At 40.8% G+C, this 27616-nt stretch overlaps 4 protein-coding genes across 8 annotated transcripts in view; 3 read left to right on the top strand and 1 right to left on the bottom strand.

The window, feature by feature from the left end:
• Window positions 1-674: 674 nt before the first annotated feature.
• On the bottom strand, window positions 675-4748 carry si:ch211-198a12.6 (zinc finger protein ZFP2). 3 transcript variants are annotated; one of them, XM_015944384.3, is made up of 2 exons: window positions 4587-4748; window positions 675-2696 (listed from the first exon to the last, which is right to left on the bottom strand). In XM_015944384.3, exon 2 carries the CDS (start codon window positions 2572-2574, stop codon window positions 907-909), a length of 1668 nt encoding a protein of 555 aa, XP_015799870.1. In that variant the 5' UTR covers window positions 2575-2696; window positions 4587-4748; the 3' UTR covers window positions 675-906. The 3 variants fall into 3 exon arrangements, with proteins under 3 accessions (XP_015799870.1, XP_015799871.1, XP_015799872.1); XM_015944385.3 differs by lacking the exon at window positions 4587-4748 and adding an exon at window positions 3888-4036; XM_015944386.3 differs by lacking the exon at window positions 4587-4748 and adding an exon at window positions 3486-3615.
• Window positions 4749-9868: 5120 nt separating this feature from the next.
• On the top strand, window positions 9869-13450 carry ftr14l (finTRIM family, member 14-like). Of its 3 annotated transcripts, XM_015944388.3 has the most exons (7): window positions 9869-10440; window positions 10521-10616; window positions 10955-11188; window positions 11270-11429; window positions 11503-11616; window positions 11948-12084; window positions 12193-13450. In XM_015944388.3, the coding sequence occupies exons 1-7, from the start codon at window positions 10042-10044 to the stop codon at window positions 12574-12576; spliced, it is 1524 nt and encodes a 507-aa protein (XP_015799874.3). In that variant the 5' UTR covers window positions 9869-10041; the 3' UTR covers window positions 12577-13450. The 3 variants fall into 3 exon arrangements, with proteins under 3 accessions (XP_015799874.3, XP_054606092.2, XP_054606093.2); XM_054750117.2 differs by lacking the exon at window positions 10521-10616; XM_054750118.2 differs by lacking the exon at window positions 11503-11616.
• Window positions 13451-13781: 331 nt separating this feature from the next.
• LOC107375710 (gastrula zinc finger protein XlCGF57.1) lies at window positions 13782-15763 on the top strand. Its single transcript, XM_054750120.2, has 3 exons — window positions 13782-13865; window positions 14395-14460; window positions 14803-15763. The coding sequence occupies exons 2-3, from the start codon at window positions 14443-14445 to the stop codon at window positions 15643-15645; spliced, it is 861 nt and encodes a 286-aa protein (XP_054606095.2). The 5' UTR covers window positions 13782-13865; window positions 14395-14442; the 3' UTR covers window positions 15646-15763.
• A 3691-nt stretch (window positions 15764-19454) lies between these two features.
• zgc:154058 (Transmembrane protein 150A-like) overlaps window positions 19455-27616 on the top strand; it is a 28206-nt gene continuing 20044 nt past the window's right edge. Inside the window, exons 1-5 of the mRNA XM_015944389.3 lie at window positions 19455-19642; window positions 19814-20030; window positions 23479-23526; window positions 24713-24799; window positions 25689-25756. Of these exons, the coding sequence (XP_015799875.1) occupies window positions 19966-20030; window positions 23479-23526; window positions 24713-24799; window positions 25689-25756 (268 nt within the window). The 5' untranslated portion in view covers window positions 19455-19642; window positions 19814-19965. The remainder of the gene's footprint in view (window positions 19643-19813; window positions 20031-23478; window positions 23527-24712; window positions 24800-25688; window positions 25757-27616) is intronic.

Below are 27616 nucleotides of genomic sequence, written 5' to 3'. Positions count from 1 at the left end.
AGAGACCACACCGTGAATAATTAAGACACAGGTCATGTTGTAATATGCTATCCAGTGGGATTTTATTTTCTAATAAGCATGTCCTAATGGCTATGTTGCATGTTGTAAAAGACCGAGTGTCCGCTGTACAGTTTGACAGAGACGTGCAGAACCATCAGAGATGTACAAAATCCAACCTCATAAATATGAAAGCCTCTAGTCAGATGAAGCCAGAATCCCTCCTTCAGGAGAACATCTGAAACATTTTTCTTTTTATCTCCAACACGTAAAATAAAGCCATAGAAAAAAAAAAGGAGACAAAGTGGATTTTACTATCAAAAATGTCATCTTTTGCAACAGCACACTACTCACCTATACATATATATAATATATATAAAAAGAAAAATCATTAGGTATTTACATAGGATTTTTTTCTTCTTAAATTTGCTTTACAATGGTTTTGAAGGTGAAAATTCAAACTGAAGCCACAGTTCTTGTCTTACGTTTAATGTCACCTTGCGGGTGTAAAGCAAACGTGAACGTCTAAAGAGAAGCTGAACTCAATAAAGACCAAAGGATGAAGAATATTTACCAAGTTACAATTTTTTTTACCATACAGATCTTCAAAATCACTATTCTTTAAAAGAGTTCTGGAAGTGTCGCTGAATCATCACAAATAGACTCCTTCACATCAGACTTTTGTACTTCCTTGAAACTGAGCCCAAAGCTCTAAGTTCGGTAATGAACTGAAGTTCCCCACTTCCGCCTGAACGCATCTGCATTTGGATTTACTCTGGTATGTTCCACTTGACCAGAGCAGCATGATGAACCTGATGTGTTGGTAGGTCATGTTAAGACTTTGTGACGTAGATGAGAGTAAAAATGAGCGATCACAGGAGGAGCTTGCATGGTGGGTGCGCTGGTGGCTCACTGATCTACATGAATTCTGTGGTGTCTGGACAAGGAGGACGAATGGTTAAAGCCTTTTCCACACTGGGAGCACCTGTATGGTTTATCCACGGAGAGGATGAGTTGCTTGGGGAAGGCGTTGTTGGGGTAAACTTTACCTGTGGGGATGGTGCTGAACTGCTGTGGTTGTGGCTGAGGGATTTGTGGCAGCTGTGACTGCTGTGGCAGCTGCTGTTTGATTTCCAAGTGAACTCTCTGGTGCCTTGCGAGAGAGGAAGAGTGATTGAATCTTTTGCCACAGTGACCACATGTGTAACTCTTGCCATCCGAGTGGACTCTTTGGTGCCGTGACAAGGAGGAGGAATGATTGAACCCCTTATCACAGTGGTGGCACATGTAAGCTTTCTCTCCCTGCTGGTGTACCCTTTGCTTTGCAGGAGTGCCAAAAGTCAAGGTTTTTCCAGGTGGGGGTGGGGAAAACACTGTATTCTGCAGGTGCTTCTTATTATGGCGAGACAGCGACGAAGAGTGGTTGAAGCCCTTGTTGCAGTGCCTGCAGGTGTAGGGCTTTCCTCCAGCGTGAACCTGCTGGTGCTTCTTCAGGTGGCGTTTGCGGACAAAACTCTTTCTACACATATTGCATTTGTATGGCTTCTCACTCGAGTGGATCCTCTGGTGCTCCCTCAGTGTGGCGGCGGCAGCGAAACACTTTCCACACTGTGTACACTGGTGGGGTTTTTCTGCAAGCGCAACTACATTATGGGTCTTCTGGTGCTGCTTCAAATTGGATGTTGTAGCAAAGCCTTTGCCACACTGGCCACAGGTATATGGCTTCTCACGAGCATGCACCTCCTGGTGTTTCTTCAGGTGCCTCCTGCGGACAAAGCTCTTTCTGCACTGTGTGCACTTGTATGGCTTATCCTCAGAATGCATCTTCATGTGTTCTCTCAGGGTAATGGCTGCTGCAAAGCTCTTACCACACTCAGAGCATCGGTGGGGCTTGTCCGACAAATGAATCATCTGGTGTGACTTTAGGCTGTAGGCGTCGATAACATCTTTGCCCATGATCTCTACTCCTGGTGGGACATAGGGCTTTTGTTTCATATGAATTTTCATGTGCTGCTTTAGACTGGCTTCCACTGCAAAGCTCTCCCCACAATGCACACAGATGTAAGGGTTGAGGTCCTTGTGGATCTCAAAGTGCTGGTGAAGATCAGCGATGCTGCCAAAAATCTCACCGCACTCGTTGCACTGTAGGCCGTGTGCTTCGTGTATGATCACACCATTCTCAGATTCCACCGTCAGCTCCCCGCCATGATCAGACTCCATCTTAACCATATGCTCTCCTTCGGTCTTAAGCAGCACCTCTCCCAGCAGAGTCTCACCTCCCGCCGTCTTAATTTCTGCTGCTGTGAAGCAATGCATTTCACTATGTTCCACCTTAATGTAATCGTGGTCTGTCTCGGCCACTATTGCATCAACACAGGCCACAGCACCGAGATCTGTTCCCAGACCTTGGATCTTCAGGTCTGTGCCATGGATCTCCAGCTCCAATCCACGCTTTTCCTCTGTCATGATCTCAGTTTCTGCTCCATAGTGAAGGTCGACATGGCTATGGGCTATGATACACTCCGACCCAAGTGTGTCAAGCCCAGGCGTGTCGCATTCTGTCTCTGACTCGGCCATAAGAACACACTCCAGCCCGACGGCCTCCGTTTTCTTGCCGGTTGGGAATCAAATAAAAAGAATCAGGGGTTTTATTCTTCTTTTTTGCTCTGTCGAGCTGGTATTCTCGTCAGTGGACAGATCTGAAACGAGATTAAACATTTAAAACAATGCAATCTTATTCCTTTGTGACATTATTAGTGGAGGGAAAAAAAAACACAACCAAAAGTTAGGCTGATCAAATCTTCAAAAACAAATCGGCCTAAAAACCACAAAATTTTGATCACTTTGTTGACTTACCCAATTAACTAAACAAACAAAACTGACTGGTTCTACACTGACATGACCTGAAACTCTGACTTGATATTTTCTTTTAAAATAACACTTATTTTAAATAAACCATATAAACACGTGTATGCATCACTCACGTTGACTTGCTATAACAAATTTATACATGTGCGTTAATGACTACCACAAACAAACACCCATAACGCCAAGTGGGCATTGAGCTAGCCGTCTTTGCGCTCCAAACAAGCTGCTTCACCATATTAGCCGTCTCCATTGATATGTTTAAGTGAACCGTACAACTCTCCGCTTTAACCTAATCCGCGGACTGCAGGCCAACAGGAAAACATAATGCTTTCTCCGTACAGCTCACTCCATTACAAGGGATAAAATTCAATGTATGTAAGCATTTTACGTGCCACATTTTAGTTTTTAAACATTAAAGTTTGCTGTTAGCCTTCCAATAACAGCTACAAATAGCCTCTATAGCCGCTAGTTAGCTGGCTATGGTCGATGGTCGACTGGTTAACGACTAAACAGCATTGTGTTAGCCGCTAATTTGATACAATTTAGCCTAACTAGCTCAATTGGTACACACCAAGCCGTGACCATGTGTACTCATGACTTTGTTGGCAAGCAATACTTACAATAAAAGCAATAGATATGTAAAGAATTTTGGTGGAACTTGAGACGTCGTCGACACGGAAATTCTCTCCCACTGTGATTATTAACAGGCCATCTTGTCATGCCACACCAGCACTTAAGATGGCTGCCACTTGCTAACCTTAGCCGCGCTAGCAATTGTCCTTCACGACATTTTAAAACAAGGCCCAATATATTGAATGCACATCTAAATAAGACAATTTTGTATCGATAAACCAAATATTGCGTCAATAATCGTTTAGCCGAACATTAACTCGCTATGTAGCGCCAAATTGCATTTAGCAGGCTGGTAATTCCAGTGAGGCGTTGGCTAGCTTGAACAAAGATGGCTAACTGCGAAGATGACGATGGGCTGAAAGCCCGGGAAAGGAGCGGCTTGTACTTACTTAAAAACAAAAGCACATTAGCAACGCGTAGAAACGAATTAAAATAAATAGAAATGGTTCAACAAGCTACCATACTATTTCCTAGAAAGACCAGATGGATCTAAGCTGGTCTTACACCACTGCGGCACCGCCAGGAAAAAGCCTTGAATGGCGATTAGCAGCTGCGACAGCACTAGCATTCGTGTGCTACATAGCTCGGATATCTAGCTAACAATCCAGCTAATCCTGTTTGTTAGCACAGCTAAAGCCCTCATACCGAGTCAGCCTGCCCTCTCTCGATCGTAAAACTCAGTTAGCGGAAGCGTCGTTTAAAACGCAACAAATAATGGCAAAAATGCATTAAATAGACCTTTAACTCAATCAATCTGTCGGCTTCACAACAGTCGCACCTCCAAATACAACCAGAATAGTATTAAAACATCAGATTTAACCAACACAGTGCTGGGTTTGTCTGCTTTGTAGGGCACACTGTTACAACTAGAGCAGTCAAGGCCTGTATTTTACCACCACAAAGTTAGAACCTGTTCACGAGAAATACCAGCCCGTACCCGCATTACCATCGGACAGATAAAACCATTTTCTCATTATAACATCCGTACATCAAACTCAATGCTGATGCTATCCTGACTAAGTTGCTCTTAAACGGTGGGATTAAGAATGATCATTTTTGTAGTGAATATAATGCATGCATATACCCACCTTATCTTTCCGTTTACTTTATGATTGCTGAAAAAACGCTTAAGGAGGATCGGTTTGGTGCTTGAAACTAAGGAAGGCTTCACAAGCTTCAATGAGGCTCGTCGGACTGCTGTCCTATGCTAGGTAGCTCTGTATGTAGCTGGCGCCACAGCTCATCTAGCGCCAACGCTAGACCACTTTAGCTACAGCCTCAGAGAGAGAGGCAGGGAGGTACGTCATTTCCGTTCTTTCCCGGAAGTGAGCATCCCGCGCCAACATCGCCACATAGTTACAGTGAAATATCGTAATTAAAATCATATATAGTTGCAATGGAACATCATTCACTTGGTAAATGTAATGTTCACAAGACTAACCCGAGAACAAATAGTCATTCCCTGAGTATTCCGCCCAAAGATTATGAAATTAGGGAAAATAAACCAATGTGTGTTGCATCTCAAGTATAGAACTTGGAATTTAGAACTCCAGAAACATAACATTTATATTGTGTGGGAGTAATTTTAATGTAATATATATATATATATATATATATATATATATATATATATATATATATATATATATATATATATATATATATATATATATATAGAAACAACATTATCACCAAGTTTGAGTATTTATGAGTTTTGCTGTTACTTAACTGGGATGATGACTCAGCTGGAAAAATAAGAATTTAGTTAAAAAAGATTAACAAATGGAAATTTTTAAATAGCATTAAGTTTTAAATAGATTGAAACAGTTTATTTTCTGCTGCCTTTCTGTTCAGGCGAGTTATGAATCTGGAACTCCTGCAGGATCATGGAAACAGTTAGACCACCAGCAGTCAAATTTCAATGCATTTTTGTAATTCCTTTATTTAATTCCTTCTCAATAAAACGTCATGTATCAAGAATCATTCAAAAAGATTTTTTTAAACAAATCTTTTAAATCATTCAACCTTTTCATATTTGTCTTTTCCTCCTGATTTCTCACAACAAATTCACCTGATCCTGAAATTCACCAGAGTGAGACAACTCTAGTCTAGGTTGAGGTTTATTTATGAGAAGACTCAGGTTCAACATGGATAAGGATGCAAATCATCCCGTTTTGTTCATTTATTCTTTTTCATTTTTTTACTCGACTAAAACACTGGTCAGACACAGAAAGGTATATTTTTGCTAAAATTAAAATAACGACATTTCAGACTGGTTTACAAAGCTGACGGCACCTGGATTATTTGGTTTAATACAAACTTTTATAGACATCAAAAAATACTTTTTTTGCAATAAAAAATCTTGCTGAACGCACAATATTTGGATCCAGAATTCATGTTCTTAAACAAAAACAACACCTATTAGGAACTGTTTATAACTTTTTTTATCACAATTTATTTCTGTTTATAATGAAAACCAATGTAATGTCTTTCCAGTGTTATAGCTAAATAATTTAATGTATAAAATAGCATGTAGATCTGGCTCTAATCACATATTATTGCAAAAAATTGTAGCTTATTTACATGATGGATGTAGACTTTTGTTTTTTCTGACTTGCACAAAATTATTTTGGTAACACTTTACAATAAGGGTCCCTTTTTTAACATTAATGTGTTGTTAAGCATTGACAAACTAAATTAAGTAATAACAACTTCTTATATGTATATATTATATTATATAATATATGTTATATTATGTAATGCATTACTAAGTGGATTCCCCCGGCCCTTTGTCCTAACCTTAAAGAGCAAGTCACCCCCTATCAGAGTATTACTCCACTCCCACTTCCTGTTTGAAAGATGCAACAAATGCCGTTGCCTAGCTGACCGAGAGGGCACAGCCGCTAACAAACACACACACACACACACACACACACACACACACACACACACACACACACACGCACACACACACACACACTGTGTCTCAATTCAGGGTCTGCAGCCTTCGAAGGACCCAGCCTACTCGGCTGATGTGGGCTGGGTCCTCCGTTGGCCGAGTAGACCGGATGTTAACGGCTGTGAATTTGGACAGGCCTAGCCTTCATGAATTCCTGCCACTCTCTCTTCGAACGTTCCATCGCCTAGCAACCGTGGAACCGCTGAGCAGAAGGGAGAAGGAACTTTAAAGAGCAAGTCACCCCCTACAAGAAAACTTACTCCACTCCCACTTCATGTTTGAAAAATGCAACAAATGCAGTTGCCTGGCAGACCGAGAGGGCGGAGCCACTAACAAAAAAAAAAAATCACACACACAGGCTCACAATGGCATTGTGACATCATAATGAACCAGTTTACATCATAGCATACCTCTTAGCCAATAGCGGTGGCAGATTTAAATTCAAATACAGTGCAGAGTTTTTACCTGACGACGGCACAACACTGACAGTTTTAGGCAGAATATTTAAATTTTAACTAAGATGCACTGAAGTGCCAAATTATTGACTATGCGTGTCTACAGCACGATTAGACACTCGTTTATTTAGTTTATCAGCAAAAAAAACTGTTGATTTGGGGGTGTCTTGCTCTTTTAACATGGAGCTCGAAGTTTTATTTAGATTTTTAATCATTTCCTTGACTGTTGGAGAGCTAATTCAGAGAAAATACTTTCGACAAGCTGAGCCTGATCAAAGATGTGATAATAGTTTTTAATACTTTCTCAGGGTCTTAATTTGACCAAAACCGATTTATCACCTTTTAAAACTTTTCAAGACCCAGCGAATACCCTGTAATATTAAACATTTCACATTTGTAAACAAAAATAAAATTCAAGAGTTTAACACAGAACAGATTTTATTTAGACATTTCTTTTATATGTACATGTTTAATCTTTCCTAACCATTTTTCTAGTAAAGTAAAAAGCTGTCAAAGTTCTCCCTTCTCTCCTGTGCCCTCTGCATCTCTGCAGCCTCATGTCCTCCCTGATCAGCTCCAGAAGCTGGTCATCGCTGTCACCTTCCCCTGGATGCCCATTTTCTCCAGAATAGTCTTAACAAACATGTAAGAAAAGAAACAGGAAGAGAAAAGAGGAAAACGGGTAATCCCTTTCATGTTTTTGCAGAAAAAAACTAAACTCAAACGACAGTTTTTAAAATATGAGATGTTTTTTTTTTACCTCCATGCCACAGCCGCCGAATACTTTGCTCCAGTGAACATATGGTCCATCTCCGCCCTGAGCTTAATAAAGTCCGTGGTTTTCTCTTTTGTACCTAAAATACAAACTTCTATTAAAATCAGGGGGTAAACGTAGCGGGAGAAGTACGACACCGAGCGGCCGAACATACGAGCCGAGACCGCAATACAAGCACTTTTACTGTAACATTTCTAACTAAAATAACGTTAATGTATCTCAAAAAGTCCTTAACCTAACAGTTTTCAGGTTTATACTGACATTTATATGCGCAATCCTCTCCGACAGCTCCCGCTTCACTGTCCGCAATTGTTTTTAAAAGTTCTGCCATCCAGCCCATAAAGCATCTTGGGAAATGTGAACCATTGAAGGATACACCGGACCCATCCTTCATACGGGCGAAAAGAAGGCCGGATTCGTCGACCGCATTTGAAGGAGTCTTCGAATTGGGACAGGCCTAGTCGCGGCGCTGTGACGTAACCGGCCGACGAAGGATGCAGACCCTGAATGAGACACAGCCACAGACTCACAACAACATTGTGACATCATATCGTACCAGCTAACATTCTAGGGTACCTCTTAACCAATAGCGATGGCAGATTTAAATTCTACTGCAGCGCAGAGTTTTTACCTGACAACAGCACAACACTGACAGTTTTAGGCAGAAAATTGAAATTTTAACTAACATGCACTAAAGTGCAAAACTATTGACTACACGTGTCTGCAGCACGATTAGACACACATTTATACAGTTTATCAGAAAAAAAATGTTGATTAAGGGGTGACTTTCTCTTTAAGGACAACAATAACGGGAACGTTAATAAAGGGACCCTTTGTTTATTAATGCTTAATAATGTACCAGGTAACGCTAATAAAGGGACCCTTACTGTAAAGGGTTACCAACATTTTTTCATGTCTTAAGGTTTTATATTCCAGATGTATAAATGTACTGCAACATTTTTGCACCCTGCAAGAAATACTTTAATGTTACTTTTAAAATTCGGAAATTATTTCTGCCAACTTATAATAGAGGGAGTGAGTTCTTTCCTATTTCTGAAAAAAATACAAACTATGTAATACAGATTTGAAACAGCTTGACATGCAGCTATCTGTTAGTCATTGTAACACACTGGTGAAGTTACATCTCCGTAAACAACCCTTCTCCACAGGGAGGGGTGAGCTGCAGCAGTGGCTGCTCTCAGGGAGCTGTTTCATGGATCGCCCCCCAATCCAACCCCTCAAAGCTGAGCGTAAAGCAGGGAGGACTTTGAACTCTGATCTCCTAGTCCCAGGGCGAACACTAGGCCACCGAGAAGGTGAGAAGCGTGGGCTCTGCAGAGCGCTGCACGGTGAGGCATGACTCAGTGAGAAGTTTGCAGGTTCAAATCCCAGATGAAACCTTTCCGCAAGGAGTTTTCATGTCACTCTTGCTTAGTATGAGGATTGCTGTAAAGCCACTGACACCAGTGAGTGACTTGATGCAACTTGCTGGGTTCCTTATATAGGAAACTTTTTTTCTGATTGGCTTAATGAACTGACCTGGATTGGAATGTTTATTTTGTGAAGTGCCTTGAGACGACTCTTGTCGTGATTTGGCGCTATATGAATAAACTTGAATTGAATTGAATTGAACTCCCATGTATGCTGGGTTTTCTCGAGGTTCCCGTGTTTCCCCCCACAGTCCCAAAACATGCATGTCAAGTTATATGAAGACTCTAAATTGTCCTCAGGTGTGAGCATGAGTGGTTGTTTGGCCCTGCGTTGGACATGGAGACATGTCCAGGGTGTCCCATGCCTCTTGCCCAATAACTGCTGTTGAAGCTATGGCACCAGCTCCCCAGGCTCTGCAAAGAAATAAACTGAAGTCACCATTTTATCCCACTAGATGATGCTGTTTCCTCATCGCCATTGTTGGTGAAAAGTTCTAATAAATCGTCAGTTTAATAAAAGGGTATTATCTAATATATGTAAAGAAGTCTGAAAATAAACTGTGTCTGTGTGAGCCCTGTTGCATTTTCTTTATTTAAGACACTTTTAAACTTAAACGATAAAGAACTACCTTTTATTTTGGTAGTTTTAGCTTTTCCTATCAGCTGCTCTCATTTCAGGTGACTTCACCATCAGTTAAACCAGGAATACCGGTTTGCCAGTGAGAGTACACCCCATAGCAAACATTCAGTCACACAGTCGTACAGTTTCACTCAAGCTGCTCACTTCAAAAACATTTCCTTTTCAGTCTTTCTGCTGTTTTTTAAAATCTATTTTTCTTGTTGTTTTCACCAGATATCATCAACCTGCACAGTTTCATTTGATCACATCTACTGGATATATAATTTTGCCGTCTCAATAAGAAGATGTCCCAGTCTAGTCTTCTGGATTTGGATCGATCCAACAACACGGAGAAATCCCGCCGGTCAAGCAGTCGCAACCAGAGCAGATCCCAGGCCAAACATGGGGATGTCCTCTGTGACTTTTGCACAACAAAGAGGCAAAAGGCTGAGAAGTCCTGCTTAGTGTGCCTGGCGTCCTACTGTGAGTCCCACCTGCAGACTCACTACACCTACCCAACCCTGATGAAGCACAAACTGGTCAAGGCTACAGGTCAGATGAGGGAGAAGATCTGCGCCCAGCACGACAAACTGATGGAAGCCTTTTGTCGCTCTGATCAGACACTAGTTTGTGTCCTGTGCATGATGGACGAACACAAACACCACGACATCGTCCCGGCCGGAACTGAGAGGACAGAGAAACAAGTGAGTGAACAGGAATTGATCAGTATGCTTTTGAATCACAAGAAAGATGTCAGATGTTGGTAAATTTTATGCCCTTGTAGAAGCAACTTGGTCCCACGCTGCATAAATCTCAACAAAGAATTGACCAGAGAATTAAAAAGTGGCAGGATCTGAGACAAGCGGTGGAATCCGTCCAGGTGAATTTCAGCTGTTTCCTTTGAGTCATGATGATCACACACAAATCATTTTTGGAGTTTACAACCCTTTTGATTTCAGAAGTAGGGGGTGGGAACCTGAATGGGTTGAGAGGTGGTGGGGAAGTCAAGGATCCAAATTTTATACTCACTTTTGTCCTTTGTTGTCACTAGACCTCATTAACATAAACATGACCTCTACCTAAATGAAGTAAAAATATGTAGAAATCATGAATGAATCCAAACTGCCTCATGAAAAGGGGTGGGGTTTGGAGGGCATTGCCCCCCCCCCCCCCCCATTACACCCATGAGACCATCACTTTCCTCATTTACCTTTTCAGCACTCTGCTCAAACGGTCCTGGAGGAGAACGAGCGGATCTTCACTGAGCTTCTACAGCTCATAGAACGGAAGTACAACGATGTGAAGGAGACGATCCGCTCCCATGAGAAGATCACCGTGAACCGTGGCGAGATACTGCTGGACCGCCTAGAGGAGGAGATCACTCTGTTGAAGAAACGACACAACAACCTGGAGAAGCTTTCACGCACTGATGACCACATACATTTTCTACAGGTCAGGTCCTAAATGAATACGTGGTACAAATCAGTCAAGGTGTTCCGATTATTTAACTCTCACTTTTATGTTCTTTACCAGAGCTGGCAGTCTCTCTCTGGCCCCTCGGGATACGAAGACCTGAACAACATCAGCGTTGCTCCCCATTACTCCTTCGACTCGGCCAAGAGAGCCATCGCCTCATTTAAGATACAAGTGGAAGAAATGAGCAAAACAGAAATGAGCAAAATCACAGGAGCAGGTAGATGTCCCTCTTTAATCTGTCTCTTTTTTGTACCTGCTTATTCGATCCTTCTCTCTTTTTGTCATTATAGTGAAGGAAGTTTATATCACACAAAAAGTCGAGACAAAGACAAGGAGGGAATCGTTTCTGAAGGAGGAAACAAGAACCAGAGAGGAACCAAAAACAAGAGAAGACTTCCTAAAATGTCAGTTATCAGGTTCCAAAGCAGCCATGTTTAGTTGTAGCAGTACCTTGGACTGAAAAGACCTTCAGTCACTTATCATTCAAATGCCAAACAAAGGAGTGACTGCACGTTTCCAGAAAACTGAAACTCCGGTTGGTCAAACTGGTTCTGCAGCATGTTTAAAAGGAAACTTCCGGTTCTATATTACTTAAGTGAACCTGTATGCAACCACTGGAAAACCTCTGAGCACAAATGCCACATCTATTACGAAGTTGCTAGGCAAAATTTAACCAGCTAAATGATCAAAACTGTGCTTTGACTTTTTAACGTGAGATTTTTCTATTGTTTTCAGACTCTTGCCAGCTGACTTTGGATGCCAACACTGCGCATCCCAGCCTCCACCTCTCAGATGGAAACAAAACAGCCACGATGAAAAGTGAACCAATGAACTACCCCAATCATCCAGATAGGTTCGATCACTGGCAGCAGGTGGGCCTTTCACGTCTTCTTGTAAAGTGATGAAGAAAATCACATGTGCTTCAAGCACTTAAGAAGAAGCAATGCCGTGTTTTTTTTTATCCTCGTGTGTTGTACCAGGTGTTGTGCAGAGAGAGCATTTCTGGGAGTCGCTGTTACTGGGAGGTGGACTGGAAGGGGACAGAGATCGACGTGGCCGTTACCTACAGGGGAATCCGCCGCAAAGGCAGCGGAAACGAGTGCAGTCTGGGCTGGAACGACAAGTCCTGGAGTTTGTACTGCTCTGATGCTAAATACACCTTTGTGCACAACAGTAAAAGCACCGACATCTTTGGTTCGACGTCGTCTTGCATCGGTGTCTATCTGGACTACATAAATGGGACGCTTGCCTTCTACAGTGTTCCTGATGGCATGAGACTCCTGCACAAAGTCCAGACCACGTTCAGAGAGCCTGTCTACCCAGCTTTCAGTGTGTGGGGCTTTGGATCTAATATAAAGCTGTAACCACAGGTCCCAAGGCATGCATGGGTTTTAGCACAGACTCGAGACATCCCCTATATTTATGGAAAGTTTAGATGCAGGATTTGGTTTTTCACACTTTTTAAAAGTGATTTTTCTATAGCCAAAATATTTTCTCCATTTTGATTGGTGTTAATGGTAAATTAGGTTTGTATATTGTCATTTGTATGTAAAGCAGAATATGAGATTATTATTATTTTGTTGTTCTTTGTATTTTCAAGCATTTACTGCATAGAACATTAAAGCATCTTAGTATTACCATCATGCTGGAAGCTAAGTGTGTGATTCTCTTTAAAAATGCCGCCTGTTACAAAATGTTAGCTCAAAATCTATTTGATCAAATATTAGAAACTTAATGTTGAGGATTGCATTTTGGTAATGTGTTTTCTTTTTCAAGAGGAGCCAGTTGAGGTGGCTCGGGCATCTAGGATGCCTCCTGGACACCTCCCTGGTGAGGTTTTCCGGGCATGTCCAACCAGGAAGAGAGCTAAAGGGAGATTCAGGACATGTTATAGAGACAAAGTCTCTTACCTGGCCAAGGAACGCCTTGGAATCCCCCCCGGACGAGCTGGCCTAAGTGGCTGTGGAGAGCGAAGTCTGGGCCTCTCGACTTGCCCCCATGACCAGACTCTGGATAAGCAGAAGATAATGAATGAATGGATCGATGGATGCTCTTTAATGTGTGATTGCAAAGAAGAAACCTATTTTATTTTTAAAAATGTCTTTGTAGTAAAATTCAAAAAGAAAATGTGCATGTTTTTATTTTTTTATCTTTGTAGTGCATTTCCAGGTAAAACATGTTTTATTGTTTTACTTCCTGAGCATGTGACCATACATGAACAAATAAAGGAAATGTAAATAGCAACACATTATTAATAGCTTCTCCTTATGCATCACAACACCATGTTTGATGAAAATGGATGTGTGTGTGTGTGTGTGTGTGTGTGTGTGTGTGTGTGCTCAGTTGTATGGTCTAACATTCTAAAACCAAATATAAATCATTTGGTTTTTATTCAAATCTTTTCAAAGGTGTGCAAAAACCAAAAACACAACAAATTCCACCGTGTCATTTTAAAAAACTGAAACAAAAACAAAATTGAAAAGTTTAGAAAGCGTTATTGATTAGTTTCATTTTAAAAGTGATTGTGGAATTTTTCAAATGATGCCGGTTACCATGAAAACAATGCTGCACTTTTTAAACCCCTTCTGACTCTGCGACCTACGAGAGGACATTCTCAACCTGCAGAGGATAGTTGATCATCTTCACAGAAACGGTAGGAAAAATACTGCTTTTTGCACATTTTGTAAGACTTTAAACACCCCTGCCCCTCTGAAGTACCCTTTTGAAACGTCGACTTTTGGAAACTTTGGATTTTAACAGTAATGTAATTAAATCTTTGCTGTAAGTGCATGAATCTCTGCAGCAGAATCATACCAATAGCACGTATGATTTGGGCTGTGAGTGAAATCTTTAAATAGAAATCACTAGATTTATTTATATAGCACTGCCTCATACACAGAGCCAAATCATTGTGCTTTCCATTAGCAAGAACATTAAAATCAATGTGACAGAAAATACCATTTAAAAATAAAAAAAACAGACAAAGTTAAAGTTAAAGGTGAGCATTAACATTGCAGAAAGTGCAGCAATGAAGTCTTCCAAAGGATAAATTATTATAAAAGTTCTGTGTGCATAGCTACCCATCATATCTTTACCAGAATTAGTTAAACATGGCTACATTGTTTACTTGCTGATTCTTACAGCATTTTTTCAGATTTGTTGTGTTCTTTTGAATATTTCAGAGGTTATTCCTGGATAGAGGAGAGGAACGGAGCGTCACCAACAGGAAAATGACGTCACTGGAAGAGGTTGGTTGATTACACTTGTAGAGCTGAGATTTTGGTCAAAAGTTTTGACATTAGTAAGTTGCCTTGGATAAACACATTTGCCAAATGCATAAAAGTAAACACAACACTTGGTTGCTAGGAAACATCTGAAGTATTTTTAAAAAATGTAGGCAATATTCCAATCTGTTTATAATGCTGTTCTCAAAAATGTGGTGTGTTAGAAAGCTATTATGCAAATGTATTATGATATAAATTAGTTTATCTGCTCATATTTTACCAAAAGTCAACACGAGTTTGTGAGAGAACATTTCTAGAAACAACTGGAATAAGAGTTTTTTGTTCACTTTGTTCTTTATTTCAAAGAACCAGACCTGCAAAGAAGAGAAGGTTGAGAATGAACTGAGTGTCAGACCGTTGACTCAACCGACCAAAACGGCAAAGAAGCTGCACTGCTGCAACCATTGTGACAAGATCTTTGATTTTCCCTCTGGGTTAAAACATCACCAGTGGATCCACACAGGAGAAAAGCCATTTACCTGTGACCAGTGTGGGAAGCGTTTTACTCGCTCAGGGAATCTGAAACATCACCAGCAGGTCCACACAGGGGAAAAGCCATTTCCCTGTGACCAGTGTGAGATGCGTTTTACTTACCCAGGGAATCTGAAACGTCACCAGCAGGTCCACACAGGGGAAAAGCCATTTACCTGTGACCAGTGTGGGAAGCGTTTTACTCGCTCAGGGAATCTGAAACATCACCAGCAGGTCCACACAGGGGAAAAGCCATTTCCCTGTGACCAGTGTGAGATGCGTTTTACTTACCCAGGGAATCTGAAACGTCACCAGCAGGTCCACACAGGGGAAAAGCCATTTACCTGTGACCAGTGTGGGAAGCGTTTTACTCGCTCAGGGAATCTGAAACATCACCAGCAGGTCCACACAGGGGAAAAGCCATTTCCCTGTGACCAGTGTGAGATGCGTTTTACTTACCCAGGGAATCTGAAACGTCACCAGCAGGTCCACACAGGGGAAAAGCCATTTCCCTGTGACCAGTGTGGGAAGCGTTTTACTCGCTCAGGGAATCTGAAACATCACCAGCAGGTCCACACAGGGGAAAAGCCATTTCCCTGTGACCAGTGTGAGATGCGTTTTACTTACCCAGGGAATCTGAAACGTCACCAGCAGGTCCACACCAGAGAGCAGCAGTAACATCTGTGACCAGTATAGAAAGTTTGAGTGTCACCATCAGCATAGTAACCTTTGTTTCACCAGGGATACAAAGTTTCAACGACATTGTTTCAATAATATAATTCTGCATTCAATTAAATGTGTGACATTTTCTTTTAAATGCAAATACACACAAAACAACAATTATCTTTGCACAATCACAAATATAGAGGGGGCCATCAGCTTGCACCGTTGCTAACCACTTAAACATTCTCCCTCTCCTGATAATACCATTTACTTTCTTTGACATTGAATGTGCTACTACTAGTTTACCTGTTGAATTAATTATAGATTCACTAGGATGGATACAATAAAGTTTATCTCTTACTAAATAGAATATTTACTAAGAAATCACAATGTAACCATAGAAACACTACTTGGTATATATGTTGTGTGTGATGTGTGTGTGTGTGTGTGTGTGTGTGTGTGTGTGTGTGTGGTTGTTGTTGTTGTTGTTGTGTGCGTGTGTCTGCTGTCTTCTCGATCCCCAGTGAATGGTGGCGGATGGCTGCTTATACTGAGCCAGCAACTCAACCAAATGTAGTAAAATTACTGCCTTTAAAAGGTGTTGAACCTTGTTTTATCAAACATAAAAGCACATCTGCACCTACCAAATACACGTTTTAGAAGAGCACAGCCCACAGTAAATGATACTGCTTTCAGTTGTGTTCAGCACACAGAAAAAAATAAATAAAATTTTATTGTTGCGATTTTCAGCATGACCCAGAAAAGTAAAGAATATATAAAGTGCTGCCCATAATTATTCAGACCCCTTGGCAAATTTTGACATGAAGTTACTTTTATTCAACCAGCAAGTTATTTTTTGACAGGAAATGACATAGGTGTCTCCCAGCAGATAGTAAGACGATGTCCAAGAGGCATTATTGTGCCAAAAAACAATTTTCAGCCTTTATTTACATTTGAGCAAAAAGTGCCATGTCTGCTGCTTTTCACCTGTTGAGTTGATTAAAACAGTTCGCTGCTAAATATCTCTTGATCTTTTAAAGCAGAAAATACGGTGCTGTTGACGAATGAAAACAGGAAGCAGTGTCTTGACCAATCACAAGCTTGCAGTCTCTGTCTCTTTTGACGGGTAGTTAAAATTTGGGGCACATCACCGTCTTCCTCCACAATCCCGTCAGAGGGCTCTTTCGGCGACGCATAATGGCGTTGCATATATCTGCACCAACGCAGAGGGAGAAGTATAAATTATGCTGTGGGATTCCACCGGAGGAGCTGGCCCAAGTGGCTCGAGAAAGGGAAGTCTGGGCCTCCCTGCTTAGGCTACCGCCCCTGAGACCCGACCCCAGATAAGCAGCCGAGAATGGACGGATGGATGAAGTGCCATCTAGTGTTTTGTGTCTGCTTTAAGGTGATTAGAATGTTAAATTAGAGATATTGTACCATTTAAAAAAGTATCCATTCTTTTGCACTTGCTAAAAAAAGAAATCCATCCCTCATCTGGGCTTAGCCCCGGAACTTCTTCAACTGCCCCTGTGTTCTGCATGAATTATGAAATCTTCAGCCATGATTTTTTGAACAATTTTTTTCATTCATCTTTAGGTGTGAATGAAGCAAATTTCAACAAATATTTTTTGTAACATTTTATAATTTATAAATAATTTATTACATGTCCATCTCAGTGGACAGCGTGCATTCTGAACGTGAAATATGTTGGCTTGACTTGCTGAAGTCCAAATGGAGGGGCTCACATGCAATAAAGTCTTCAGCAGCTGTGCTTAACAGCAAAAACAAATAAATAACAATTTTGAGTACCTGTCCACTGTGGTGACCATTATGCATCAAAGGGTTAAATAAAGATCAAGTGTCACTAAAACCAAAAGTTGTTGGCAACACTGAGCCATGTTGGAAGAATACAGTAATGTGAGAAAAAATGTCTTTTGGACTGTCAGGAATGAGGAAAGTCATACTTTACACTTAAGTTGCAAACAGTGTCACAGATAGTATTTTACTCCCAGAGAGAGAGAAAATGACAAATTCCATGTCTCATTGGGTGATTTTACTTCCCCTAATTCTTCATTCTCTTGTGCTGTTCCTCAGGGTATGTGTTGGGCCCACTGTTATTTACACTGTATCTGTTACCTTTAGGTTAGATTTAAAAAAAACATGGGTGTCATTTTCATTGCTATGCAGATGATATCCAGGTGTACGACCCATTTAAGAGGGACCATGGCCTTGGTCAGCTTGCCCCTTTCTTGAGACCTAATGTGACTTCCCTGGGCATTGTACTGGACAGGGTCTTTATCTTAGATCAGTGTGGTGACTAAGTCTAGCTTTTATCAACTAAGAAGTATTGCAAATATAAAGAACTTGTCAAAAAAGGATTTTGAGACAGTAATTCATGCTTTTATTACGTCAAAGCTTGATTATTGTAATTCCTTGTACTTTGGTGTGTCACAGTCCCACTTCTCCCGTCTTTAGTTGGTGCATGCAGCTGCACGTCTGCTCAGTGGGACGAGAACGATGGAGCATATTACTCCTGTCTTGGCCTCACTGCACTGGTAGCCTGTTTATTTTAGAATCTAATAGAGTACTTTTATGGGCTTTTAAATCTTGCTCCAATTACATCTCTGAGCTATTGGTTCTTCACTTCCCTGTACGGTCTCTGAGGTCAGCTGATAGGCTGCTCCTGGAAGTTCCTAGAATGAGAGCTCAGAGGTGTCTGGGCTTTTTCAGTAGCAGCCCCTAGGCATTGGAATGCACTGCATTTGCACATTAGGTTAGCATCTTCTCTGTCTTGTTTTAAATCTCTTTTGAAAACATATTTTCAGTCAGCTTGGGCTTTTAACTCAGCATGAGAGTCTTTTACTTTTTTAATCCTTTTTATGAATTGTTGTGTGTTTTTGGTTTTTAATGTATTTTTATTATGTGAAGCACTTTGGTCAGTTTTACACTGCTGTTAAGTGCTATACAAATAAAGTTGGCTTGGCAAATACAAATAGATTGGGGGTAATTAAATCAAGTCAGGTATAATTAGACTTGTAGTTCAATCTCACAGGCAGCATAAAAGGACTTGTACAAATAAAATAAAAGAAGCACAATACAACGAGCCAAAATATAAAAGACGGAATAATAATGAGAAGAAAAACAAACTACTCACTCATCAGAATAAAACTGATTTACAATGAGAAGTGCAAGATGGAGATTTTGTCATTGATCTAAGAGGGAAAAGCTAAAACAAGTCAACACATTTCACATGAAATATTTGCTGAACAAAAGTTTTAATATAGAAATAATTAATGTTTCATCTTGATAGTACATTTCTACTTTAAACATTTGGACACTTACAGATTTTTTTTACATAATAATAATAATAATAATAATAATAATAATAATAATAATAATAATAATAATAATAAATAGACAAATATTAAAATAATATATATTATAAAACATTTTACTCTGGATTGGAGTAGGCTTAAGCCAAAGCTTATTTCTGCCTATCCCATGGAAATCACTATGTTAGTGTGATAACAAAGCTTCATTTTATATTTATTGGAATTTATGTCAAATATGATAAAAAATGTGAAACTGTAAATCCTGATTTTAAGAATTTCCTTTTGACTCAGGATCATTAGGGAATACCATAGCAACACTCCAGAGGGCAGTGTTAACACGTTTCTGTTTCTTAATGAGCCTCAGACACGCCCACCAACATCACGTGACGTGGACGGAGCCTTAATGAACCTCAGACACGCCCACTAACGTCACGTGACGTGGACGGAGCCTCAACCTAGTGGTCTCGTGGCCGCGCAGCAGCGGGAGCGGTTTCTCCGGAGAGTCAGCATCAGCTTTTCCTCCACGAAGCAAAGAACCGGGAAGCAGCTGCTGCTCGGGAAGACGAAGGAAACAACTAACGGGGACTTTTTAAAAATTTATTTACCTATTTGGTTTTGAAGGATTCTTCGAAAACTCCTACAAAAAAAAAAACTTCAACAAACAAGAGCAGAGGCTGCCGGTGAGTAATTACAACCTTCGTTCTTCTCAAATTAAAAGAAAGAAAGTTTTAAAATAGCTTTTATGTGCAACAAATACGAAAAGCAAAAGAGCAGCAGAGATGATTGTCTTAAGTCTGAGTGATTAGTTTGAGATAAGTATCTGTTTAAACATGCCACTTTGACTTTTGCAGGTTAAAGGGCACATCTGTCATCCTTATCGAGGAGATGAATCCATCAGAGGCAATGCAGCTGGCTGTCACCAACAGTTAGATGTTAATTCCTGGGTGGAAGTTGCTTGGCTGGTCAAAGAGGAAAGAGAGGAACCGGAGGAAAAGGGCGGAAGATGTCTCGCTGGATGATACTGCCCATCAGCCTTCCAGTCCTGAGCATCACTGGGATTTGGGTTGTGTAAGTTAGTCCTCAAGTTTTTAAATCTGGGGTGGAATGTTTGGCTGTGGCCCTGGAAACAGCATCCCCAGTTTTACAAATGTTAAAAAGAGCATTGTGATATTTTTAATGTAAATATAGAATCTAATATATTTTCAAGCAGACTGCTTTCACATCAAGATGTGTTAAAATTAGATTATATTGTAAAACAAAAACAAAGTATATGTGGGTTCATTCTCCTACGTTCAGCTGGGAAACACTACATGTTTTTCCTGAATTCCTTGGAGCCATGGCATTTGGCACGTGGATTAACCAGCTCCTGGATGGATCTGGCATTTTCTGCTCTAGATACAGCTTTTGCAGTGTCTGAGGAGTGAATAAATAAAGAGATCGAGTACCTCCTGCTTATGTTTTGGCTGGCAACTCTTCCCTCCGCTCTGTCATTTTAGGAATGTAAAGGAAAACAGATGGTGCAATCCTTAATTGTAGTCGTGTATCAAATGTCTGCGTTGCACCAGCGATGAGCTGAGTTGTTAAAAAGAAACTTGATTAAAGCCCCAAACCATAGATGTGAATAGAAACCTGTCTGTAAGTGGAGTCTTGTTGTTACTAAAGCACTGGAGTGAGTTTAAAAGGTGAGGAAAGTCAGGAGCACAAGAACCTCTTTATGCAATTTTGGCTTGAAACTGTCATGAATAATGCCAACATTTGCTCCTGTAGCGCTTTAAAACCAATTCACTTCCCATTTACTTGACAAAAGGGTCTTGTTCAATTGTTTTTTCCACTAGTGGAATGTGGAGGGATGCAAAGTGTTGCATAATCTTTCATTGCAGGAGTTAGGTAGATGCTGGAAATTGGGTAATAAAAGGTGTGAGCAGAATTTTCCTTCAGCATCTGGTGACCACGCTGAGTTTATGGAATCTCTGAGGTACCCACCCGAGAGACTTGGCTGAGCTTCTTCAGTTGACCCTTTTTGATTTGACTTTTAATGGTAGCATGACTTCACAACAGTCTTGTTTTTTATGATTCAGCTACCGTTGTGCTCCTGCTAATTCATCCATAGTTTTTTTCTGTCAACACACCCTTTCCCGGGGCTATTTTGATGCAGCTTTTGGGAATTTTCTCTCTGCAGAAGAGATTTTCCACAGAATGTTTTCCTCGTACTCCTTGTTCAGTCATTTAGTGCTGCTTGCAGGCATGCAATTACAGTGTACAACTGCTGCTAGCTGAGCTTTGATAGAGGGCTAATTACATAAACAAACCTATTATTATTTAGCTTCTAAGCATAATGCTGTTTTTTCTATGCAGTAACAAAAAAACTTTTAGTATTGTCTCAGAGCAACACTGGTGGGTTTTTTTTTAGCTTTGAAAGCAGACCCAATGTCAAAACTGCTTCTTTAAAATGATAGGTTATTATTTAAAGGGGGCATATTGTGCAAAATTCATTTTTGTATCCTTTTGTGCTGCCACGTGGGTCTCTACTGCCTCTATAAACACTGAAATCTGAAAAAAAAATCCATCCATCTAATGTCTGGTCTTAGGAATTATGAGCCTAAAATGAGCCCTTTCAAAAAGTCCCTGTTTGTGATGTCACAAAAGGGAAAAGTTAAATAGAACCACCTCTCCTGTGCAAGAGAGAGCTTCTCCTGGGGGAGCAGTGTCTCTACTCCAAGTCCCTCCAGGATATCAGAGCTTCTCAGCTTATAGCAGAGCAAGACAAGGGTGGGCGTGGCCAGCTCCAGTTTGTTTTCTTAAAGTGACAGAGCCCTGAAATGGCTCATTCTGCAAGGTACCGAAAATGTCCAGAAAAAAACTGCCTAAATCACTTAAGGTAAGATGGATTTTTGTGCAAAGAACTTCATTAACATGTTTAGTATCAACTATTCTAACTTAAGAGAAAAAGTCATGATATCTCCCAATTAAAGTACATCATAGATTTTGGACAATAGCCTGGAGATGTGACCTGTTAGCAGAAGCTAACAACTGGCAGCGGTTTTGCTTGTTAATATATAAAACGAACCATACGCTTTCAATTTGGTCTCAAAGTTTCACCATCAAGTCCCAAGACAGGTTTATTGAGTTCAGAGTTCTTACATAGACAAACATTGTACAGGTGAGTCTCATCATGGCAATCACTTCTGTGCATCTGATTGGTTGTTGTTGTACAGAACACAACAGGAAATGCCTTCAAAATAAAAGTCAGACATGTTGAGCACATAAAACATGACACATGGCTCAACACGACCAATAAAATCTAGACAATGTTGGTTCTTTGACAACAAAAATGCTCACTAATGTGATTTTAATCATTTAGAATAAATTGAATAAATAGCTAATTAGTGAATACACATGTTGGTGACTTTAAAAAAGGTTAAGTAAGAAGAATTCTGACCCATGACAACATTCCTAATTGGTGCTTCAACTCTTACTGAACTGCGTCTGCTTTCACAAATCAGGACAAACTGTCTCCCTGTCTGGCTCATGATGTTCTCCCTTATTTAACTGTGAATCCATGCGAATACAAAGGCTGACAAAGTAACAACTGCTCGTCTCTTACTTGTGTCATTTTTTTTTATCCCTGAGAGGCCAAATCCATAAATATGTCCAAACGATCCCTCATACGATCAAAAAATGATTACAGCTGCAGCCGAGTCACATGGTTTATGTATGTAAACGCTACAGAACTCTGCCTTTTGCATCAGCGCAGCTTCCTACTGCTCCATTTGCCAAACAGCTAAACTTAATATCTAATATTCAAACATCCTGCACATTTTGATTCTTAGTTGTAATAGTACCACTTCACAATAAGGCAACCTCTTATAAATGATTAATTAAATAGTTTATAGATATGTTATTAATTAATCTGTAACCCCTTTAATAGGTGTTTATTTTACATTAAGTAAGGGCAACAGAGAGGATAGATTTGGTTCACTGTTTTGCAAGGCACTTGTTAGTTTACTCTCTTTCTCACTCTTAATTAAACTATAATAAACTATAATAAATAATAAAGTGATTTATAAATTTACAGATGAATTAATACCATACCTATAAACTATGGCTACTGTGGCTGTGGCTACGTTAGTAGCTTACCGTCACTGGCAGTGTGTGAATGTGAGAGTGCATGAAAGCGTCTTTGAGTGTCCTAAAAAGCGCTATATGAGTTCAGTGTATATTATTATTATTATTATTGTATTATTCTGTAGGTCAGTGGAAGATCGTAACACCAGAAGAACTGATTTAGAAATCCTAACTTCTTCTTCTTCATTTACTTTTCTCACAAACTCATATTATGTCTCTGCACTGAGCCAGTAACCGTGTAACTTCTTCAAGGTTTAATTTTTTCACACAATGAATTCTTGTTTTATGTGTTTTGAATCTTCAAAGCCAAATCTCGTAGCTCCCTGAGTCTAAACTGCCACAACTCAAATTGAACGAGTGTTGATGACTTTTTTTTCTTCTGTTTTTGTAGCTACGCCATGGCTTTGTACAACCAGCACGTCTGCCCTATAGACAACTGGTGAGTTGCTTTATCTTTTCCGTTTCTGCCTCTTCATTAATTATCTCGAGTCGTTCTTCTCAGTCTCTTCTTGGCTGGCCCTTCCCTGAAGGTAACTTTCTCTTCTAACTGTTTCTACTAAATTATTTTGGGTCAGTCAACAAACCAGCTTCTGAGATACAAATCAGAGCAAACCACATACCAGTGCTGTTATTACTCAGCCATCTCCAGGATGTTGGCTGTATTTCAGACAGAACGAGATGATTTGACTCGAGTCTGGATCACAGCTTCACCATGCTGAAAGGTTGAATCAGTTTACAGGTAGAAGCGCGACCTGGGAGCATTTACAGCCTCAGAGGGATTTTGTGCCCCTGCCATTCTAGAATGGTGGAGTTTTGTCTCTCCTGCGAACTGCTGATGTAGATTCACACTTTTTAACATTTAATGTCTATTTTGGGCCTTTTTAAAGATGTGGAGCGCTGCAAAAACCTTTTTTAATGATTATTTCTGATTACAACGGGTCACTGAGCTTTTATGCAGGTTGAACATGAAAACAGTCTTCTACACCGACCTCCTGCATTAGCTTCTGATAGAAAATAGACGATGAAATGCCAGGATTTGAAAATCCTGACAGATCTACATCATACTGTCCCTTAGCCTTCATGGACTCACCCATCTTGGCTCACAACGGGGAAGACTGTTGTTGGTTTAACATCCAGGAAACAGCAGAACTGGAATAACTTGGCCAAACCTGACATGCAGAAATACGGATATACCATGAGATCACTGTGGCCAGACCCTTCACATCCATTCTTCTGACATCAGGCTTATTTTAGAGGATGCTACAGGGACAACCAGCTGCCTTTTTGGACAGCGTGCTGAAGTCCTAGAGGTTAAAACCTGATCTTCAACCCTTACCGCACACTTGAACTTAAACTATTTTTCATCAGATCTTTACACCACGGGGCATGTCCTGGATAAACACATTAACAAGCACTTGCAACATAGGAAGTAACAAACATCGTTGCTTCATGTGTTGCAGGAGCAACAAGGAGTATTCTCTCCATTGATAAAATACTCAAACACAAGCTGGGGCAATTTTCTATGAGGACGAACTGAGCAAAATCTTCATAAACTCCTTAGGTCAATACTTTTAAAGTTTGATTTAGATTCATATGATGCTTAATTGTTTTTTTAATTGCTCCAGGTTGTACAACCAGTCGTGTGAAGAGGAGCTACAAACCCAGATTGGACCACCTTTCTGCTGCACATTAGATAACATACCTTTCATCAGGTGAGTTAGACTCCTTAACTCACCTAAAACCCTTCTGCGTTTTTCTTGCTGTAATAACAGGAGCCTCGTCCCATTGTTTGACGAGACCCCAGTCTGCCAGCTGTTTGTAACCAGCAAATGAGCTCGGCGGAGAGCGCCGTCCTGTGGGAGTCTGTTTGCTTTCTGAAAATAGCTTTTGGCTGAAACACCGTGCTTGCCACCGTGGCAGTTCAGAGGCAGGGACTCAATTGTGCAAACACACACACACACACACACACACACACACACACACACACACACACACACACACACACACACACACACACACACACACACACACACACACACACACACACACACACACACACACACACACAAAGTCTTCTTTTATATGGGAAGAAATCACGACACTCCCACTTTTAGCCTATTCCCGGAGCTTTCAACTTCAGAAGCTTGTTTGCATAAACACTAAACTCACGATGCCTAAAAGCATGCTCTGTACTTCAAGTTTTTATAAACAGAAATAAATCAGATGACTTTACATGACTAAAGTTCAAGTTCATTCAAGAAAAATGTAAAAGTGCATGTTCAGGGGCGTGTGTGTGTGTCACTGTTATCTTCAGAGGAGCCTGTGATCTTCAGCTCAGGCACAGACCGAGCGTGTAGACTATCTCCTGGTTCCTCGCTGTACAAACATTTCCCATTCCTAGAAAAGCGGCAGTATGCAGGGGGTTGAAAAATCAAAGACCTGACGACAAGACATGAGGGATCAAGCATGACTGTGTCCCATGAGCAGAAATAAATCTGCTCAGTGTCTTTTAGCAGACGTCACCGTGCATCGTGCACACACACACACACACACTAATTCACTGCGAACGCCTGGTTTACTTCTGTGTGCCCTTTCTTGCAGTAAATGTGGGACTCTTCCCCCTGAGAGCTGCTTCTTCAGCCTTATCTGCAGCATGGGCTCATTCATGGGTAAGCACATTACACACATCCATCACACAAGCAGGAACACAGGGTCCTAACCCTGGTTTTCACATTGACAAAGAATAAAATGGGCTAGAATCAAGTCATGCTTTCCCTTTAGAGTGTACAGAATTGTGCACAATGGTTCAAGCACACATTTAGAGTGTGTGTGTTTTAGGAGGCACCGGAAAAAACAGGCGTGATGGAGAGTGTGCGCCCATGTGCAGCTCTGCATGTCTTCTGTGAGTCTACACGTGCTGTTGCCCAGCGCTCACTTTTGGTTCTGGCTTTCCCAATCTAGTTAATGTTTCCCAGCTGTGGTCTAGAGTCCCTCTGTGTGTGTGTGTGTGTGTGTGTGTATGTGTGTGTGTGTTCACTCACATGCTGGTATAAAAACACGAGAGCCCCTTTTTTGGCTGGTTGACTCTGTACCATTGTAAGCTGTCTTTGTGTGTATTTTAGATAAAAGTAGAAGTTGTGATCCAAGTAAAAGAGGCTTTAATGTGTCTGATGTGTTTGTATATATGAACAGAGACTCACATTGTGTTCTGTGTTTGACACAAGAGTTCATCTCAGCATGAAGTCTGCACAGTCAGAGGTGAAGGAGTCCAGTTCAGTGGGTCTGCCACGATCCATGTGGACATTTTGCACACGCTGCCGTGTGAGGAGATCTGAGCAGCAGAGCACACTTAGGAATAGTTCACATCTTTTTAAGCGAGTCTTTGAGAAAATCAGACGTCTGTCGTCTTAAAACAACTCCAATCTCAAAAATAAAATCGTTTTATAAAACCTTTATACCACTTTCCGTTAAGAATTTAGATACAAACTGTATCTGCAGATATCATCATATTCCTGCTGGATATGCCCAAGAAAGAGGAAGCTTAAAAACTAATCTAACACCAGCTTGCCTCCTCTTTCCATTATCGGGACTTCAGGGTAAATTTATAGGAACTTCCCGACGTGCGCGTGTCTCCACTTGACCGGGCCGTTTTCAGGAACGCTCCGAGTGCCTTTCTGAGGAATAGGTACTCCGAACGGCCCGATGGAGTACCTGAGCAGAACTTTTGGTTGACTGACCCCGGTTTCACACTGAAAGCAGCGGCGGCGCAGAACGTCAGCGGAACGTCACTACTTCAGACAGAATTCCTTATAGTCTATGGAATGTTTCAAACCAGCTACAAGGCGGCAATCTTCAGGAGCGTCCCAAAAACGGTACGCCGCACATGAGAGGGTCGGGTTCTATTTTGGCTGCTAACCGCTTCTGGGACACGTCAATTTCCGCAGTTAACATAGGGCTGGACAAAGTGTTCAATCTCCGGTAATTTTCAAAATAAAAGTACAGCAGCAATGCAATTTCATATATTTGTAGCTTACGTGGGACACAATGACTTGTTTACTCCCAGTATCGTTCCAGAAGTGCAGCAGTGTTTCACACACACACACACACACACACACACACACACACACACACACACACACACACACACACACACACACACACACACACACACACACACACACACACACACACACACACACACACACACACACACATATGTAAATAGCATTCACACACATTACGGATGAGCTGCAGGTTACATAAAAGCCAACATTCCTTTTCTTACTTTTATCCTCCAGTCAGTTAGTCTGAACACGGACTTATGTTGAAATCAGTCATTAGGTCTCCATAGAAGCAGGGTAAGTTGGTGTGGTATGCAGCGCTACAACAGGCTATTGTAAGTAATCAGTACTTAGGTTGTTAGCCTATTGATTTATTTCTTAGAAGAATGTGCCAACTACAGCTGGCTCTAGGTCAGGACCACATGGATTTGGTAAAAGCTGCAGATCAGCTTTAGAGTAATTTTGCTC

Source organism: Nothobranchius furzeri, chromosome 12 (assembly GCF_043380555.1).
Source record: "Nothobranchius furzeri strain GRZ-AD chromosome 12, NfurGRZ-RIMD1, whole genome shotgun sequence".
Classification (NCBI taxonomy): Eukaryota; Metazoa; Chordata; class Actinopteri; order Cyprinodontiformes; family Nothobranchiidae; genus Nothobranchius; species Nothobranchius furzeri.
Note: the sequence above shows the minus strand (reverse complement) of the source record. Positions and strands in the feature narration are given on the sequence as shown.